This window comes from Dama dama, chromosome 2 (assembly GCF_033118175.1).
Source record: "Dama dama isolate Ldn47 chromosome 2, ASM3311817v1, whole genome shotgun sequence".
NCBI lineage: Eukaryota > Metazoa > Chordata > Mammalia > Artiodactyla > Cervidae > Dama > Dama dama.
The window spans coordinates 5148613-5168864 of NC_083682.1; the positions used below are offsets into that span (position 1 = coordinate 5148613).

The window sequence follows — 20252 nt, forward strand, 5'->3', positions numbered from 1 at the left end:
ACCCAAGGACTGAACCCAGCTTGCATTTAAGAACCACGGAGCTCTCCCCAGAAAACAACTTCAGAGAACTCCACCCCTGGGACCCCCACTCTTAAATTCAAAGTTGGGACCTTCAACAGCATCAAGGCCAGAAGCCACCCCCACCCCCGTGGTCCACATGGAAACTGGTGGAGGTCCCCATAAAAGCAGGTGGTGGTCCTTGAAGGAGCGGGTGAACGCAAGTCCCTGGCTCTGCCTGTCACAGGGGCTATTCATCATCAGAGACCCCTCCACGACCCCACGGGGAGCCCAGGCGGAGAACTCAGACCTGGAGCAGATTTTATATGAGTAAGTAGGTAACCTCCACTGGGCCTTGAAAACAGGGCAACCTTCCTTGGAAATCCTTTTGCCACCCCTGAGGACAGCCCTGCCCAAAGCAGCCCCCGCGCCAGCTCTGCAGAGGGATCTCTCCCAGTCTGCTCCCTCCCCAGGAGAAGACACCAGCCTCCCGCGCTCAGTCCCAACCCACCCCCTGACTTACAATAAGGCTGCCGCTCTGGGCTGAGCACTTGAATATCCATGGGCGAGTAGAGAGCGCTAAGGATCTCCTTCCTCTTGTCTCCAGTCCTCTTGTTACAGGCGTGGATGGAGCGGGTCTGCCAGTCCGTCCAGTACAGGGTGTCTCCGGAGAGCGTCAGGGCAAAGGGGTGTGTCAGACTGCCCTCCACGACCTTCTGCCTGCAGGGGCGGGTAGAGAAGCCATCAGGGGGGGTCCCCATTGCACTCCCTTTTTTGTAAGCCTTCCATCGTCACTGCTGACCCATCAACATCACGCTGGATCACGGAGCAGTGATGGAGCAGACTGAGACCCCAGCAATCCCAGGAACCCTCCATCAGGCTGCACCTTCCAGACCCAGCCAACCTCCGACCACCCCCGACAGTGACATGGGAGCCCCTGCACACACAACTGCTCCCCATCCAAGCTGATTCTAGAATAGGGGATGCCGGCAAAATACCCCACAAGGAAGAAACACGGAAGAGAAGTGGCAAGCAAGAAGCCACAGCTGGTGATAACATACAGATGACAAGCACACCTGTCCTGCCCTGGTGCTTTAACAGCTTAATACAAACCAGACCAAAAGCAACTTGCTCTTTCCTCTGAGACCAATAATTTATTTACCAAAGCAAATTAAACTTGCATCAATGTGAAAATAAAAAAAGGTATTCTCTTTTGTGTATTTAGGACATCCCAGGTGGCTCAGTGATAAAGAATCCGCCTGCCAATGCAGGAGACGCAGGAGACGTGGGTTCGATCCCTGGTTCAGGAAGATCCCCTGGAGAAGGGAATGGCAACCCACTCCAATATTCTTGCCTGGGAAATCCCATGGACAGAGGAGCCTGGCGGGCTGCAGTCCATGGGCTCTCAGAAAGTCGGACACGAATGAGCACCTAGAGGGGCAGGGGAGAAGAGTTCTGTGCATTTATAAAACCCAGCAAACAAGAACTTGTTTTTTAATGAAATTATGGATGCTGGTAAGAGAATCATAATTTACACAGCTGGTAGCATTGCAATTATCTGCTTTAATGACTCTCAGCCCACTATAGGGGAGGGGGTAGGAGCTGTGGGTGGGTGGTCACCAGCACGTCTTCAGCCCCGGGTACAGCACCCAGGAGAGAGGAATACTCGAGAGGCATCACTGACCGAAGACCATACGCTCATGCTCAGTGTCCATCTGACCCGACATTGCCTCTTCCCTGTTTTTTTCGCCACACCATGCGGCATGTGGGATCTTTGTTCCCCAACCAGGGATCAAACCCAAGCTCCCTGCGGTTAAGTACACAGTCCTAACCACTGGATTGCCAGGGAAGTCCCTTCCCCGTTTTGTTGATGTCACTTTTTAAAACAATTTATTGAATACAAAGGATCATTAGAGAATGTGTTCAGTCACTAAGCCGTGTCTGACTCTTTTACCATTCCAGGGACCGTGGCCTGCCAAGTTCCTCTGTCCATGGGGTTTCCCAGGCAAGAATACTAGAATGGGTTGCCATTTTCTTCTCCAGGGGATCTTCCCGACCCAGGGATCAAACCTGCGTCTCCTGCACTGCAGGCGGATTCTTTAAGACTGAGCCACTAGGGAAGCCCTCATGAGAGAATATACACCAACAAACCAGACAACCTAGAGGAAATGGATAAACTCCGAGAACCATACAGTCTTCCAAGAGTGAATCACGAAGAAACAGAATCTGAATAGACCAATACCCAGTAACAAAATTGAGTCAGTAATCAATAAACTCTCCCCAAACAGAAGTCCAGATTCAGATGGTTTCATAGGTGAATTCTACCAAATATTTAAAGAAGAGTTAATACCTGTCCCTCTCCAATTATTCCAAAAAAACAGAAGAGGAAGCAGAGAATAGTTATCACCAAAAAGACAAGAAACAATGTTGGCAGGGATGTAGAAAAAAGACACCCTCGTGCACTGCTGGTGGGGATGTAAATTGGTACAGCCACTATGGAAAACAGTATCAAGCTTCCTCAAAAGACTGAAAATAAAACTACCGTACAATCCAGCAATTCCATATCTGAATAACTTCCCTAAGAAAATGAAAACACAAACTTGAAAAGATATAAGTATCCCTGTGTTCACTGCAACTGTGATTATAATGGCCAATGTATGGAAGCAACCTGTGTCCGTAGACAGATGAACTGAGTGGATAAAGAAAAGATGGTGTGTGTGTGTGAATAAAATCCAGCAGAATACTACTCAGCCATAAAAATAATGAAATCTTGTCATTTGTGGCACCATGAATGGACCTGGAGAGTATTATGCAAACTGAAAAAATGGTCAGAGAGAGAAAAGCAAATACCATATGATTTTCTTGACATGTGAATTCCAGAAGACAAAAGGGAAACAGACCCATAGATATAGAGAACAAACAGGTGGTTGCCAGAGGGCAGGGGGTGGGGAAACAGACGAAATAGATGGAGGAGATCAGAGGTACAAACTTCCAGCTACAAGATAAATCAGTCATGGGGATTTATGTAATGTACACATAAGGAATATGGTCAATAATACCATAATGAGTTTGCTTGGGGATAGATGGTTAACTGTTCTTGCTGTGATCATTTCATAATTGAATCACTATGTTTTACACCTGAAACGAATACAGTAATATTCTATGCTAATTATAACTCAATAGAAAATATTAAAAGCCCAAACTCGTAGATACAGAGAATAGACTAGCCGTTGCCAGGGGTGGGGCGGTGGGTGAAATAGGTGGAAGAGATCAAAACATACAAATTTCCAGATTTAAGGTAAGTCAGTCCTGGGGCTGTAATGTACAGCATGGTGACTACAGTTAACAATATTGTGTAAATTTACAAGTTGCCAAGACAGCAGACCTTGTAAGTTCTCATCACACGGGAAAAAACTGTAACTGCGTATAGGAATAGAACTGGATGTGGAACAACAGACTGGTCCCAAATAGGAAAAGGCTGTATACTGTCATCCTGCTTATTTAACGTATATGCAGAGTACATCATGAGAGACGCTGGGCTGGAGGAAGCACCATCTGGAATCAAGATTGCCGGGAGAAATATCAATAACCTCAAATATGCAGATACCACCACCCTTATGGCAGAAAGTGAAGAAGAACTAAAGAGCCTCTTGATGAAAGTGAAAGAGGAGAGTGAAAAAGTTGGCTTAAAGCTCAACATTCAGAAAACTAAGATCATGGCATCTGGTCCCATCACTTCATGGCAAATAGATGGGGAAATAGTGGAAACAGTGGCTGACTTTATTTTTCTGGGCTCCAAAATCACTGCAGATGGTGACTGCAGCCATGAAATTAAGACGCTTGCTCCTTGGAAGAAAAGTTATGACCAACCTACATAGCGTATTAAAAAGCAGAGACATTACTTTGCCAACAAAGGTTCGTCTAGTCAAGGCTATTGTTTTTCCAGTGGTCATGTATGAATGAGAGTTGGACTGTAAAGAAAGCTGAGTGCCGAAGATTTGATGCTTTGAACTGTGGTGTTGGAGAAGACTCTTGAGAGTCCCTTGGACTGCAAGGAGATCCAACCAGTCCATCCTAAAGGAGATCAGTCCTGGGTGTTCATTGGAAGGACTGATGCTGAAGCTGAAACTCCAATACTTTGGCCAGCTGATGTGAAGAGCTGACTCATTTGAAAAGACCCTGATGCTGGGTAAGACTGAGGGCAGGAGGAGAAGGGGATGACAGAGGATGAGATGGTTGGATGGCATCACCGACTCGATAGATATGAGTTTGGGTAAGCTCCGGAAGTTGGTCATGGACAGGGGGGCCTGGCGTGCTGCGATTCATGGGGTCACAAAGAGTCAGACACGACTGAGCGACTGAACTGAACTGACTGATAGGGATAGGCGTTAACTAAACTTATTATGGTCATCATTTTGCAGTATATATGTACAAGGGGGAAAAAAATGTAACTATGTAATAAGGGTAGATGTTAACTAAACAACCAAACTTATTATGGTCATCATTTTGCAATATACAGGTACAAGGGGAATAAAATGTAACTATGTGAAAAGGATAGATGTTAACTAAACAACCAAACTTATTGTGGTCATCATTTTGCAACATACACGTGTAACAAATCACAGTGTCACACACCCAAAATGAACATAATTGTATATGCCAATTTTATCTCAATAAAAACCAAAACCGAACAAACAAAAAAAATGTCTTGAGGTGAAATTCACATAACACAAACTAACCATTTCAAAGTGAATAATTCAGGGCCGCATAGCACTCTCACAATGTTGGGCAACCACCACCTCCAGCTACTTCCCAAACATTCCCATCCCCATAGGAAAACCCCGAACACACCAAGCAATTAATCCTCATCTCCTCAACTCCCCTGCCCCCACAGCGCCTGCTGACACCAGTCTGCCTTCTGTCCCTAAGGACTGGCCTGCTCTGGACCTTCCGAATAAATGGAGTCACACAATATGTGGTCTTTGGCGTCCAGTCTCTTTCAGGAGCAGCATGTCTCCAAGGCCATCTGTGGCGCGTCGTCTCTCTGTGCTTCATTCCTGTTATGGGTGAGCAATACTCCGTGGCACAGATGTGACACCCCTTTTGTATCCATCTAGCATTCATCCACTGGTGGGCATCTGAGTTGTCTCCACCTTTCGGCTATTATGGATGGTCCTGTGATGGATATTCATGTACACGCATTTATTTCAATTCCAATTTTCAATTCTTTTGCAGGTATAAACCTAGAAGGGCTTCCCAGGGGGCTCAGTGGTACAGAATGAGCCTGCCAATGCAGGAGACACAGGAGATGCGGGTTCGATCCCAGGTCGGGAAGATCCCCTGGAGCAGGAAATGGCAACCCGCTCCAGTATTCTTCGCTGGAACATCCCATGGACAGAGGAGCCTGGCGGGCTACAGTCCATAGGATCTCAAAGAGCCGGATAGGACTGAGCACACAGGCCCAACTCAGCAGCAACATGAACCTAGGAGCGGAATTGCTGGATCCTACGATAATTCAACGTTCACACCCTGGGGAACCATGAAACTGCTTTCCACGACGTCACTGAGAAGCCAGAGGCCCGTCACTTCTCAGGAATGTTTCTCCTTCCTGAGCCCTGCCTCAGCTGGAGGCTGCCCCACGAAGCCAGTGCCAGACTCAGCTCACTTCACTCACCCTCACTGCTCCTTTCAGGATGCCCCGGGCCCCTGGATGCAACCCCACCCACGCCCCCTCTGCTTCCCAGGAACATCCCGAGCACACCTGTCTTCACTGAGGGCTTACTGTGTCCAGACACCACGCACAAAAAAGTCAGACCCTGTGAATGCCTCCGGGAAGCAGCATTACAGTCCCCAAAGCCCATCCCCGGCCCCAGGGCTCAGAGCAGTGAAGCAGCCCAGTCACCATCATGACCACGAGAGAGGCCTGGCAGGTCTGTCTGCTCCAGGGCTCACCCTGTTTACCAGGAGGTAATGTGCCATCTGAATAGCCCTGGGCCAATCCATAATGAGCACTGACCATCTGCAGAGCCAGAAAAATCAAGTAGGTAGAAGAGAGGCTGAAAGTGGGCCCCGGAGTCACAGTGCCTCACTTCCAGCCTTGGCTCTGACTAGCTGTGTGGCCTTGGGCAAGTTCAAGTCCCTCTCTGTAGACCATCGTAAGAGGGAATCATAACACAAGGCTTCCCAGGTAGTGCCAGTGGTTAAAAAAAATAAAATAAAACCCTCCTGCCAATGCAGGAGATGCAAGAGACATGAGTTCAAACCTTAGGTTGGGAAGATCCCCTGGAGGAGGAAATGGCAACCCACTCCAGTGCTCTTGCCTGGAGAATTCCATGGACAGAGGCGGCTGGAGGGCTACGGTTCATGGGGTCGCAGAGTCAGACACGACAGCACAGGCATACTTCACAGGGTGGGCATGAGGGTGAAATGAACTGACGGATGTCCAGGAAAACACCAATGTTATACAAGGGTCAGCCATCACATCATCACGTTGCCACCATATCCTCACCACCATCATGTCATCACAAACATCATCACCTTCATCACCACCATCATCACCTTCATCACCACCATCATCACCTTCATCACCATCATCACCTTCATAAATACCATCATCACCTTCATCACCACCATCACCACCATCATCACCTTCATCACCACCATCATCACCATCACCACCTTCATCACCACCATCATCACCATCATCACCACCATCATCACCATCATCACCTTCATGTCATCACCACCATCATGTCATCACCACCATCACCATCATCACCACCATCACCATCATCACCACCATCATCACCTTCATCACCATCACCACCTTCATCACCACCATCATCACCATCATCACCTTCATCAATACCATCATCACCTTCATCACCACCATCATCACCATCATCACCACCATCATCACCTTCATCACCACCATCATCACCATCACCACCTTCATCACCACCATCACCATCATGTCATCACCACCATCATCACCTTCACCACCATCATCACCATCATCACCACCATCATCACCTTCATCACCATCACCACCTTCATCACTACCATCATCACCACCATCATCACCATCATCACCTTCATGTCATCACCACCATCATGTCATCACCACCATCACCATCATCACCACCATCACCATCATCACCACCATCATCACCTTCACCACCATCATCACCATCATCACCACCATCATCACCTTCATCACCATCATCACCACCATCACCACCACCATCACCTTCATCGCCACCATCATCACCATCACCACCACCATCACCACCATCATCACCTTCATCACCACCATCATCACCACCATCACCTTCATCACCACCATCATCACCATCATCACCACCTTCATCACCACCACCATATGTCATCACCACCATCACCACCATGTCATCACCATCATCACCTTCATCACCATCATGTCATCACCACCATCACCATCACATCATCCTGCTGCCACCTCCATCAACATCACCATCATCACCATCATCACCTTCATCACCTTCATCACCACCACCACCACCATCACCTTCATCACCACCATCACCACTATCACCAGCTTCATCACCACCATCACCACCTTCATCACCACCATCATGTCATCACTTTCATCACCATCATGTCATCACCACCATCACCATCACATCATCCTGCTGCCACCTCCATCAACATCACCATCATCACCTTCATCATCATCACTACCACCACCACTACCATGATTTAAATGCCACCATCATCCTCACTGCCCCTCATCACAACCCTTTGAGCAGGGCACTCCCACCCGCAGCCTCTGTAGACTCTAATGCTCACCCTTCATAACTGCCTGGATCACTCATTTCTCTAAGGACCTTGGTTCCCCAGGCCACCAAACCTCAAACAGGCCCCAGGCCAGGCTGTGATCCAAGGACAATGGAAGGGAACGTTTCAGATCAGCTGGGGCACAGGACTCAGCTCTAAGATGCCCAAGAGGCACTGAGGCTTCCTGCCAACAGCCAGGAGAGTGACCTTAGAGGTGGGTCTTCCAGCCACAGTCCTGCCTTCAGTGACCGAAGCCCTAGCTGGAAGCTTGGCTATAACCTCGGAATATACTCAGAGCCAGAACCCCCCAGCTAAACCCCTCCTAAATTCAGATGCCCCCAGAAGTCTGTTCACTGCTTCAGGCCGCCAGGGTCTGGGGTACTTTGATACACAGTGGCAGATGATCACGGCACATGGCCTGGATAAAATGTGGCAAGGCTGCCACCTCATCACATCTGCTCCAGCTGGTGTCTGCCCGTGTCTGCAGAGGTCCGGCTGCTGCATCGTCCCCATGCAATGTCACCACAACCCTGAGCACCCACACACTGCCCGCCTGGCCCAGGAGCCCCGCCTGGCCCAGGTACCCCGCCAGTGTAGGTTCAGGGTCTGTTCAAGCGGGAGAAGGCCCAAGACCTGGCACAGAGCCAGCAGGCAGGAAGTCAGTGAATAAACCATCCTTGACCTGTAAGGGCAGGCAGGCAGGCGGGGTGCGGGCTCGGGGGGTTTCCTTACATGTAAAATGTCATGAACCATTTTAAGCTGTTAGGCTGACCAGCTGACCAGCAAACCCTAACAGCAATTACCAACAAAGACAACATCCTTTTCATTCATTCAGCCTATTTTATTGAGCACCTACTATACGTAAGGCCCTCTAGTTACACAGGAATGCAGTGAACAAAATTCTGGCCATGCTTCTGCCTCCAGAAACTCAGTGCTGGGGGGAGGAAGGTGTGCAGATAAGTCATCACACCCCATCAACTCCAGGGCCTGAGTCCACAATCACTTATCTGCAATACTGAAACCAAAAACTCTGAAATTTGAAAGCGCTTTGGTGGCAAAACCTGAATGTGGATGAGAGGTTCTTTATTGCCTTTTCCATCCCACTTAGAATGAACCTTCTACATTTTGCCATAAAACAGATACAGGTGCCTCCCGAGACCCCGCTTGGGTGGGATGTCAGATACGGTGCTCACACCATTACTGATCTCTGTTCTGAGGAGGCCTGCATGCTGAGGCCCTCAGGGTTTCAGATGCAAGACCACCGGCCTGAGTTGAGAAGGGTCAACCAGTGCCCAGAGGGGACTGACGGGCCGGAGATGAGGGGAGGGCCCGGAGCCGGGACTTACCGGAAGGAGCCGTCCAGGTTGGCACGGTGGATGAAGCTGAGCTTGGCGTCGGCCCAGTACAGCTTCTGCTCCTCCAGGTCGATGGTCAGCCCGTTGGGCCAGTAAATGTCCGAGTCCACGATGATCTTCCGGGTGCTGCCATCCATCCCTGCCCGCTCGATCCGAGGCGTCTCTCCCCAGTCTGTCCAGTACATATACCTACGAGGATAGAAAGCTTGCTTTTGTTTGGTTTTTCTTTCCTGTCTACATGAATGCAAGCATATGAAACAGAGACGATAAATCTGCCTGGAAATCTCACCCAGTGTTTAGGCCATGGGATATTATTACTTCCGATTTACTTTCAAGCAATTAGTGCTACGTATGTTTTTTTCTGTCCAGGAAGCTTGTGGGTTCTTAGTTACCCAACCAGGGATTGAACGCACACCTTTGGCAATGAAAGTGTGGAATCCCCACTAACATATTATTTATTAATCAAAGCTGAATAATGAAATATCCTTTTTTCCACTTGTTCTCATTGAGCAGTATCTTCTGAGTACTCTCTTCTTCTTACTAAAAGGAATCTTTCTTGTTCTTTTAAGGGGAATTTTGTTGTTGTTTGGTCGCTAAGTCACATCCAACTCTTTTGCAACCCTGTGGACTATAAACAAGATTGCTGGGAGAAATATTAACTTCAGAAATACAGATGACACCACACTTATAGCAGAAAGCAAAGAAGAACTAAAGAGCCTCTTGATGAAAGTGAAAGAGGAGAGTGAAAAAGTTGGCTTAAAACTCAGCATTCAGAAAACTAAGATTAAGGCATCTGGTCCCATCACTTCATGGCAAATAGATGGGGAAACAATGGAAACAGTGACAGACTTTATTTTGGGGGGCTCCAAAATCACTGCAGATGGTGACTGCAGCCATGAAATTAAAAGACGCTTACTTCTTGGAAGGAAAGTTATGACTACCCTAGACAGCATATTAAAATTCAGAGACATTACTTTGCCAACAAAGGTCCATATAGTCATAGCTTTGGTTTTTCTGGTAGTCATGTATGGATGTGAGAGTTGGACTATAAAGAAAGCTGAGCACCGAAGAATTGATGCTTTTGAACTGTGGTGTTGGAGAGGACTCTTGAGAGTCCCTTGGACAGCAAGGAGATCCAACCAGTCCATCCTAAAGGAAATCAGTCCTGAATATTCATTGGAAGGACTGATGTCGAAGCTGAAACTCCAATACTCTGGCCACTTGATGTGAAGAACCTACTCATTGGAAAAGATCCCGATGCTGGGAAAGACTGAAGGTGGAAAGAAAAGAGGAGGACAGATGTTGAGATGGTTGGATGGTGTTGCTGACTCAATGGACATGAGTTTAGTTGATGGACAGGGAAGCCTGGTGTGCTGCAGTCCATGAGTGACTTAACTGACTGACTGGACTATAACCCACCAGGCTCCGTAAGTTATTTAAGTGATTCCACACTGAACGTTTGCAGTTGTTTCTGATTTTTTGCTCCTACGAAAATGTCGTAAATGAACTTCTAAAAGGCAGCTAAAACATGTATAATGGAATGTTACTGTGCACTGAAAAGAAATGAGCTATTAAGCTGTGAAAAGACACGGAGCAACACGAAATGCATATTAGTAAGTGAAAGAGGCCAGCGTGAAATGTCTGCATGCTCTGGTTCCCGCACAGGACGCTCTGTTGAAGACAAAACTATGGAGACAGTAAAAAGATCAGGGACTGCTCTGGGCTTGGGAGGGACGAATAAGTGGAACGCAGAGGATCTGTAGGGCAGTGAAATGATTCCACAGGATAATACGGGACTTTCCCTGGTAGCTCAGTCGATAAAGAATCTACCTGCAATGCAGGAGACCCGAGTTCGATCCCTGGGTTAGGAAGATCCCCTGGAGAAGGGAATGGCAACCCACTCCAGTCTTCCTGCCTGGGAAATCCTATGGACAGAGGAGCCTGGCAGGCTACAGTTCATGGGGTCGCAAGAGTTGGACAGGAAATTAGCGAAGGACTAAACCACCCACCATCACGGATAACACAATGGTGGACTGCTGCTGCTGCCGCTAAGTCGCTTCAGTCGTGTCCGACTCGTAGCGACCCCATGGACGCAGCCCACCAGGCTCCTCCGTCCATGGGATTTTCTAGGCAAGAGTACTGGAGTGGGGTGCCATTGCCTTCTCTGACAATGGTGGACATGTAACATTAAATCTCTGTCAAAAGCCATTAAACGTTCATGGATCTGTGGGACCTTTCTTTATACACCCCCCCCCCCAATTTTTTCTGTGAACTTAAAACTGCTTAAAAAAAAAAAAGTCTGTTGGAACTTTCTACATGGCCCAGTGGTTAAGATTCTGCACTTCCATCACAGGGAGCTAAGATCCCACATGCCCTATTTATTTTGGTGTGGCCAAAAAAAAACAAATTATAAACATCTCAGTTATTCCAAGGTGGGCTATGGGTGATTCTGCTCTGCTTAACCATGATCTCAGGGTCTACAGCCAGAACCCATCACCTCTGTAGAGGCTTCCTTATTTGATGTCCCACCATGAGAGCGGAGATAATATGCATGCATCTCGGGTGATGGGTTCAAACTCCATCAGGGCCCAGCTGTCCTAGCGGGATGCCCGCTCCATGTGGCCCTTCAGTGGAGAGCAGAGGGGACCCACCAGCCTGGAGGGCACGCATCTCCTGGGTTCCCGGCCCCTTCGGCTGCGGGTCAGTCACAGGACACAAAGGGGCAGACCTGTTCTCTGTCCATCAGCGTCTCTCCACAGTGGAGGGGGAACAGGGCCTGGATTCCCCTCGAAGGGCCCTCTCCCCCATGAGACTCTCCAGCTGCAGTGGTTGCCCCCACACCCCCTTTTGGGGCAGCACAGAAGAGTCTTGGGCAGTTAGCAAACCCCACTATCCTCGGCCTTAGAGGCTGCTTTAGAAACAAATGATTGGTTTACACTGGGCAAACGGGCGTCAGTCTGAAAGGGGTAGCTCCCAGGAGCCACCTGTCCTGTTGTGAGGGGGGGTGGGGGTGGGCAGTCAGGGAGGAAGCTCAAGCCCAGACAGGGACCAGAGAGGCTGTGGGATACCGGGAGTGACAACAGGTGACTTCATGGGCATCCTAGTTCCCTGGACCATGGGCTTCCCTTTCAGCAGCTTCTATTACCAATCAAGCTCCTCCCCCGCCCCTCGGCTCTCACCTCCACAACTTCAGAGGTAAAACCTCACCACAAACCCTGTGCTGCCCTTCACCAGGGACCAGCGAAGCCGGCAGGAGTTCTGGGGAGACCAGGCCCAGCCTTGCCCTCTGGGGGTCTCTGTCCAGCGGGAGAGAGAAAACAACATGCGCACGGCTGCCATTCCCCCGAGACGGAGCTCTGAGGACCACCCCCATCTGTGGAGCCAAGTGAGGGGGTCATGTCAGAGCTGGTGCTGCTGCATTGTGACAGATGATGAGAACGAGCTTGCAGGGGCTTCACGTGCAGCGAGGGGCCAGCCATACCCCGCTGTCACAAGCTCCCCTGTTCTCCAGCCCCGTGGGCCCAGAGAACTCAGAATGCCTCTCCAAAAAGCCTCTTATGCACGCTTCTTTACATCTAGCAAGAAGTGACACAGTTGTCATTCAGTCCCTAAGTCGTGTCCGACGCTTTGCGATCCCATGGACTGCAGCACGCCGGGCTTCCCAGTCCTTCACCTTCCTCCTGAGTTTGCTCAAACTCATGTCCACTGAGTCAGTGATGCCATCCAACCATCTCATCCTCTGTCACCCCTTCACCTCCTGCCCTCAGTCTTTTCCAGCATCAGGGCAGGGTCGTTTCCAAAAGAGTCGCCTCTTCATATCAGGTTGGTCAAAGTATCAGAGCTTCAGCTTCAGCATCAGTCCTTCCAATGAATATTCAGGGTTGATTTCCTTTAGGATGGACTGGTTTGATCTCCTTGTAGTCCAAAGGGACTCTCAAGAGTCTTCTCCAGCACCACAATTCAAAATGGAGGGAGAGCAGGAATTACTATTCCAGCAGGACAAGGGAGAAAACCGAGGCTCTGAAAGGGTGCGCTGTGCCGGTCACAGGCTCCAGGAGGAGCAGAGCGTGGTTTTCTCGTTGGGGCCAAGGCCTGTCCACCTGGAGACACATGGCCCTCTGCCCGCCTGGGGCAGTGGTGAACCTCTCCTAGCCCCTGAGGCTCACAGGTGCCCTCGGCCAGCTGCAAAGTCTCCCGCAGGCCTGGTGCGAGCCACTCTCCCTCCCTGCGTGTTTCCCACCCCCAGCAGCCTGGAACGAGCCCAGCCTCCGGCCGCCCAGCTGCCCAGAAGGTATCAGGAGAATAAATCTCAGAGCCCTCCACTCGTGCCCTCCCCAAAGTCTCCTCGGAGGCCAGAGGGAAAGGCCGGAAAAAGTGCAGGCTGAGGACCTCCGCGAGGAGCATAATTCAAATTCCTTCCCCCGGGTTTCATAACAGAGGCCGGCTGGTTTCCTTAAATGGGGAACTCGCGGGCCGCCCCGCTCCCAGAGCCCAGCCGGTGCGGACGTGCTCGTGCCGGGCCTGGACGCTGCCGGAGGCCCCGCCAAGTTCCACGGAGGAGCAGCGACTTCCGAGGCCGAGCACTGCAGCCTGGGCTCAGCGCAGAGGGCCGCGGCTGGTGCGGTTGTGGTCGGGTCTTATTTTAGGGAAGGGCCATTTTGCATTTTAAAGAGGGGGTTGGGTTTCAGCCTGGCTTCAGCTGGAGACCCAGGAGCCACCGCATTCCCTGGTGGGCTGGTACAGGCATGGGCCCCATCGCCCGCCCCCGCGCGGGGCCGATGTCCTCACAGCCCCAGGGCCTCAGGGCAGAGAGGCCTGCTCTGCCCCCCACGTGGGCACCTGATGCTGGCAGTAGAGGGGCCTGGCCTGGGCGCTGCACTGTGCCACTGCTGAAACAGCCCCAGTCCAGTCCCCGGGGTCTGTGGGCCCTTCTGCCTGTGGGGCTCTTGGGCACGTGCAGCCTGGGGTGGACATTAGGACTGAGGACCCTCCTAATGACATCTGGGGCAGTATCCCTTCATCAGAGGAGGGACCCCAGTTGTGAGGCAGAAAGAGGACATCACAAGAGGACACAGGGAGACAGGAGAGCCTCCCACGGGGCTGGGGGAGGTGGTGATGCCCCCTGCAGCCTCACACCTGTGGCCAGGGCGGAGAAAGAAACCCACTGTCCCAGACGCAGCTCAAGCTCACACCAAGGGCCACCACCAGGCCAGTGTTTAGCGAGGTTGGGGTGCTGCCTATGGTTCCTCTGCACCAGCCTAGAGTCCTCCCCTGCTGAGCAGCGGTGCTTAAGAAGATAAAGCAGGAAAAAAAAAAAAAAAGAAGATAAAGCAGGCACTGTTGACCTTAACCACACCCCAGACAGCCAGCCTAGGACCACAGTGCAGAATTCTCACCCTCATTCCAGCTGGTGAGAGTGACACTTGGCAGCATCATTTTCGCTCCATCACACATCAGACACATCACCAGGGAAGGAGGAGCTTAAGGGGAGAGGCTGGGGCCACAGAAATCCTGCCCAAGGTTCAACACCAAAGTCAACTCTGCCCCCAGGGGCAGGGGTGTGATCCCAGCAGGATCTGAGGAGAGAATTCAAAGGCAAGATCAGAAAAGATTTCAAATAAGACAAGCCAGAGCCAGAGATGGACCAACTCCTGTGAATGCTACAGGCAATGCCAGTGTGGGTGTGAGCATGAACACTGTTCCCAACTGAGCACCAAGCGCTTCTCAAACAAGTACCAAGCACCTCCTAACCAAGCACAAATACCTCTCAACTGAGTACCAAGCACATCCTGACTGAGCACCAAGCATATCCAAAACAAGCACCCAGTACCTCCCAACTAAGCATCAAGCATCACTCAACCAAGCACCAAATACCTCCTGAGTACTTCCCAACCAAGCACCAGCACCTCCCAACTGAGCACCTTCTGACCACACCAGACACCTCTCAACTGAGCACCTTCCAAGCAAGCACCAAACACCTCCCAACCAAGCAACAGCACCTCCCAATCAAGCACCAGGCACCTCCCAACCAAGCAACAGCACCTCCCAATCAAGCACCAAGCACCTCCCAACCAAGATGGCAAAAGGCCGCCAGGAAGAGAAAAAAGAAGTCTGTGCACAGATATCAAGACTACATTTCAGGCAGGCAGGAGGGGCATTTTTAACATAACAACAGTGACCATTTATTGATGCTACAACCGTTCTTGGTGTTCATGACATGGGGCAGGGTCACAACCCTGTACAGATGGGGATGCCGAGGCACAGGGCAGCCCTGCACCGTCCTCCCTTCTTGTCTAAATCCAGATGGTTCCAGCTTCAAAACAGATCCCCCACTACTCAAGCCCACTACCTCTAACCCATTCACCCCCGACCCACTAGCCCAGTCCTGTCCACCTTCTCTTGCCGGGAGCGCAGTAACAGCTGCTAATGGAGTTCCCAGCTCCCACCCTAAAGTTTCCCCTCACCCCAAGAGCCAGAGAGAGCCCCTTCAGCGTGAGTCAGACCAGCGACCCCTCCCCTCAAAGCCCGTCTGGCCCCCCCACACACCCATCCTTGCAACAGGTCCAGGGCCCTCCTACTAGCTGTGCCCTCTGCCCAGAAACCCTTCCCCCAGATGTCTCCTGCCCTTATCTCTTCATGTCTCTGCTCAAATGCTACCGAGAGACGTCCCGGGCTCCTGACCACAGCGGGAGGCGGGGGCCTCTGCTCCCTGTGCCCGCGCCCTGCCGCCCCCTCCCGTGGCACACCCCCTTCTCAGCACCCCCCAGCGCACTGTGACGTCCTCGGGGCTGCTCTCCTCAGCCTCTCCCGCTGCTGACGGATGCCCCCTCTTAGCCAGCGGGACTCAGCCACCCCAGCCACCACGACCCAGAAGACAGTGACCCTCTGTGACCCCTGCGGCCACACTGCGGGATGGGAGAGGCCTGAGGCAGGGACCGTTTCCCAGGCAATGCAGAGAGCCTCCTGGAAGATCAGCCTGCCCCCCAGCCCCTCCCGGTGGCTGGAGTGGCTCAGCCTTCCTCCGGGGGTGAGGGGGCCTAAAGATAAGTCACCGCCTGGCATGCCCCCGACCCGGGATGCTGGGGCGGCCCTGGGGAGTGAAGGCACCAGGCCTGTCTGGCCTGACCTCGGCGAGTCAGCTACCAAGGGCAATAAATCTCACGCACCCACCCCCAATGCGTGTACACAGACACAGGCACACGTGTGCTCACAGGTGCACTCAGAGGTACACTCAAATAGGTACAAACACACACGCTCACACCCTCCAGGCCCACACTCAGAGGCTCAGACACACTTTCCAGCAATGCATGCACACATACACACACAGTCTCAGCTTTTACACAACCCAGCAGCTCCAGAGGCACCACTCTTCCCTGGTATCAAGATGCAGTCGAGGGCACTTTCTCAGTCAACACGCCGAGAAGCCCAAGGAAGAAACTTTACTCAGCCACTCAAGTGCCCCCCCTCACCTAGCGTGCTCCCCGAGCTACTCAGGCACCCGCCCTGGCAGGACAGACCTCCGCCCTCGGCCCTCATTCCACCCATCCCAGGTGGGCTGAGAGGTCCCTCCAACCCAGGTTGCAGGCAGGGCAGCCAGCACCACCCCAGGGCAGCGGAGGGCATCAGGATCAGAAACCAGGGTCCTACTCCGTTTCTGTTCAAAAGATGCCCGACAGCCATTCCTGATGAGCGTGCTGCAGAAGGGCGGGCGGACCCAGCAGTGGGCTGGGCGTGGCCAGTGGGCGGCACCAGGCTTGACCCCGCCCAGCTAAGGGTGTGTCCTTCCCAGGCGCTGGGAGGAGGGGACAGAGGGCCAAGGGTGACTAAGTCAAGAGCTCCCGCTAGGAAAGCCTGCCACTAGCATGGCCTGGAGGGCAGCTTGCCATCTCCCCTCCATCCCTCCAGCCCAGCCTTCAACTCTGCGTAAGTCCTTAGCTTTCCCGCCACTCGCAACACCCCACCTGGAACTGGGCCTGGGCCCTGAGCCTCAGCTCAGGGGGTCTCATGAGCTCAGCAGACCGTGAAGCAGTGGGGAGCAGAGGGCTTCCAGAAGACACCAGAGCAACAATTTTGCAAGTTCCACATCTGGATGGGGAGTTTCACTTTTTCTACTGTGTTCAGCTGATGCAGTCATAAAGAAGGTGAAAGGTGTGGGTTCTATCTGGCAGAGTGCCCCTACCCTCCTCAGACACTCACACACACACACGTTTAACAATTCAGATCCACGGCCAAGCACATCGGTTGCAGTGAGTTTAGAAAAGAAACACATTCCAGGGTGTTTCAACAAAATCTGCAGGGTGGACTCATTTTAAGACTGCGGGTTTCCTCAGAAAAAGGTAATTGGTCTCAAGTAAATTCAAGAGAAAAATCACGGCCCCACCCACTCCACCATCAGGAAAAGAAACTGATGCTGGGAAAGACTGAGGGCAGGAGAAGAAGGGGGCAGCAGAGGATGAGATGGTTGGATGGCATCACCGACTCAATGGACATGAGTTTGAGCAAGCTCCAGGAGATGGTGATGGACAGGAAGGCTTGGCGTGCTGCAGTCCATGGGGTTGCAAAGAGCCAGACATGACTGAGCAACTGAACAACCACCACCCACCCCCAACCCCCAGGGAGGTGAGGTGCTGGGTTTACCCGTGCGCGGGGTCCAAGGCGATGGCCCGCGGCTGGTCAAGATCCTGCCAGAAGAGGACCTTCCGGGACGTCCCATTGAGGTTGGCCACCTCGATGCGGTTGGTCTCCGAGTCCGTCCAGTACAGCTTCTTGCCGACCCAGTCGCAGGCCAGGCCATCGGGCGACACCAGGCCGGAGATGACCACGTTCTGCACAGCGGCGCCCGTCTGGTTCAGGTAGGTCTGCTTGATGGCCTCCTCACTCACGTCTGTCCAATACACGGCTCCCTTGGAGAACTGGAAATCCACGGCGGCTGCGTCCTCCAGGCCGCTGACCACGATGGTGGACTCCACCTTGACTCCGCCGGCGTCCACCAGCCGCACGTCCCGGCGGTTGGCAAACAGGAGGAGCGGCGAGGCTGTGGGACAGAAGCAAACTGTGAGGACCCTGGCTGAGCTGCAGGCCGCACAGCCTGGGAGGCAGGGCTATGTGCCTGGACCACCCCGGGGCCCCCACCCGGCCTGTGCCCAAGGCTCCCGGCTCCTGCCTTCCATCCCCGGGCACTGCCGGGCAGCCGCCTGGGTGGGCGCAGCACCCGTTCAGAGGCTCTTTCAAGGCAGCTATAGTTACTGGAATCACCGAGGGTTACCATGTGTCCCCACTACCCCCGCCAGGCCCCAGCAGCCCTTCCTGCCACGCCTATCACCTTGCCCACAGATGCCACCACAAGGCCACACTGCCAGGGCGCACACCGGCTCACATCCTGGCCCCCCGCCCCTGCAGGACAGAGGCCACGTGGAGGGCTCCAGGTCAGGACCGCCCATGGGGCTTCACCACTCCCACCATCACCATCGCCACATTACATCACACGGCAACAATCGAACAATGGGGTGTTACCACTGCATCCAAGCTGGGCGTCCTGACATCCTGCAAGGAGGAGATGGTCCACGGAGAACATCTGTCCCGAATCTCACCCCTCCCTGCCCCTAGCAGGTCCGAACAGATAATAAAGTGCGTGAGTTGTCATGGGCCGACAGCTCTCTGCCGGCCATGCACAGCACGCGGGGCTGGGCGGGCTCCTCTCTGAGTGCCCTGGGCCCTCAGTACAGAGGCCTGGGTTGCAGGTGGCAGCTGGCCCATTTTACAGAAGGGGAAGTTAAGGCTTCGAGAGGAACAAAGTTCAATAGCACACCAGAGGTGCCACACTCTGGAACACTCATCGTATACTGCTTGCGAACATATATTTAGTTTACAAAAATGCATTCCTTTCCTGTGTATAGGTACCTCAATAAAAAGGTCTTTTTAATTAAAAACGGAAATTTCCGTTTTCCCAGCTGCTATAGCATGCTAAGGGTTCCGGTGGACCCTGCACTCCAGGAGGGCTCACATGCCCATCTGAAGAGCGCCCCTGCCCTGCCCTGCCCAGCCCCAGCACAGGCAGCTGCTCTATAAAAGCGTTTCACCCTCTCTCCCCCTACCCCCTAGCATCCCAGCTTCAAGACAGTGAGTCGCTTCTGCGCTCTGAGAGGGAAGAAGGAAAAGGATGGGCGGCCCAGAAGGGTCCAGAACCCCACCATCAGCCGGAGGCCCGGGGAGCAGAGGCAGTGACACCCACCACTGGAGGCCTGGCCGGCAGTCAGTTGCCCTCCAAGGGTCAGACACGGGCCAGTCAGAGGACAGAGGGTGAGGGGATGACACCCTGGATCCGGGAGGGTCCAGACCTTCAGAGGAGGAAGAATCGTGAAGGCCAGAAGTGTTAGATCTGGAGGCATATGGGGGGAGGCAGCAAAGCCAACGCCAGCCAACCCCCAACAGCATACTCAGGGCAACAGGACCCCCAGGGCACCTGCTCATTCATTGTCACCAGGGTCGCTCCGGCCACTGGAGCAAAGATGACCAGTAATCCTACCCTGCCAGCATTGTTCGATGTGCCCAGGTTCCCGAGATTCCTTGCAGCAAGGTATCCCGGCTCATCTCCTCTCGTCTGGTCCTACCTTGGCCAGGTGGTTCCTAACCTCCTGGGGGTCAAAAGCTCCCGGATAAGCTGATCCTCTCCCCAGGGACAGACACACACACACACACACACACACACACACACACACACACACGGGTACCCACACCAAGGCCTATGACCTCGTCAAAAGCTCCCGGATAAGCTGATCCTCTCCCCAGGGACACACACACACACACACACACACACACACACACACACACGTACCCACACCAAGGCCTATGACCTCCCTCTCCCCAGGGACACACACACGGACACACACACACACACACACACGTACCCACACCAAGGCCTATGACCTCCCCCGCCAACAGGGTGTACCCAGCCCCGGCCTGAGGATGCAAATTCCACTTTCTTCTCTAAATTAGCATCTCTGAGGACTTCCCTGGTGGTCCACTGGCTAAGATTCCACACTTCCAATGTAGAGGGCCAGGGATTGATCCCTGATCAGGGAACTA

The 20252-nt window shown here is 52.6% G+C and overlaps 1 protein-coding gene across 5 annotated transcripts in view; it reads right to left on the reverse strand.

Annotated features, from left to right (window-relative positions):
• Positions 1-20252, reverse strand: part of LRP5 (LDL receptor related protein 5) — a 125295-nt gene that overhangs the window by 71364 nt on the left and 33679 nt on the right. For all 5 annotated transcript variants that reach the window (XM_061162032.1, XM_061162023.1, XM_061162013.1 and 2 more), the window contains exons 2-4: positions 17805-18201; positions 9159-9356; positions 521-717 (exon numbers count right to left, since the gene is read on the reverse strand). In XM_061162032.1, the coding sequence (XP_061018015.1) occupies positions 521-717; positions 9159-9356; positions 17805-18201 (792 nt within the window). The remainder of the gene's footprint in view (positions 1-520; positions 718-9158; positions 9357-17804; positions 18202-20252) is intronic.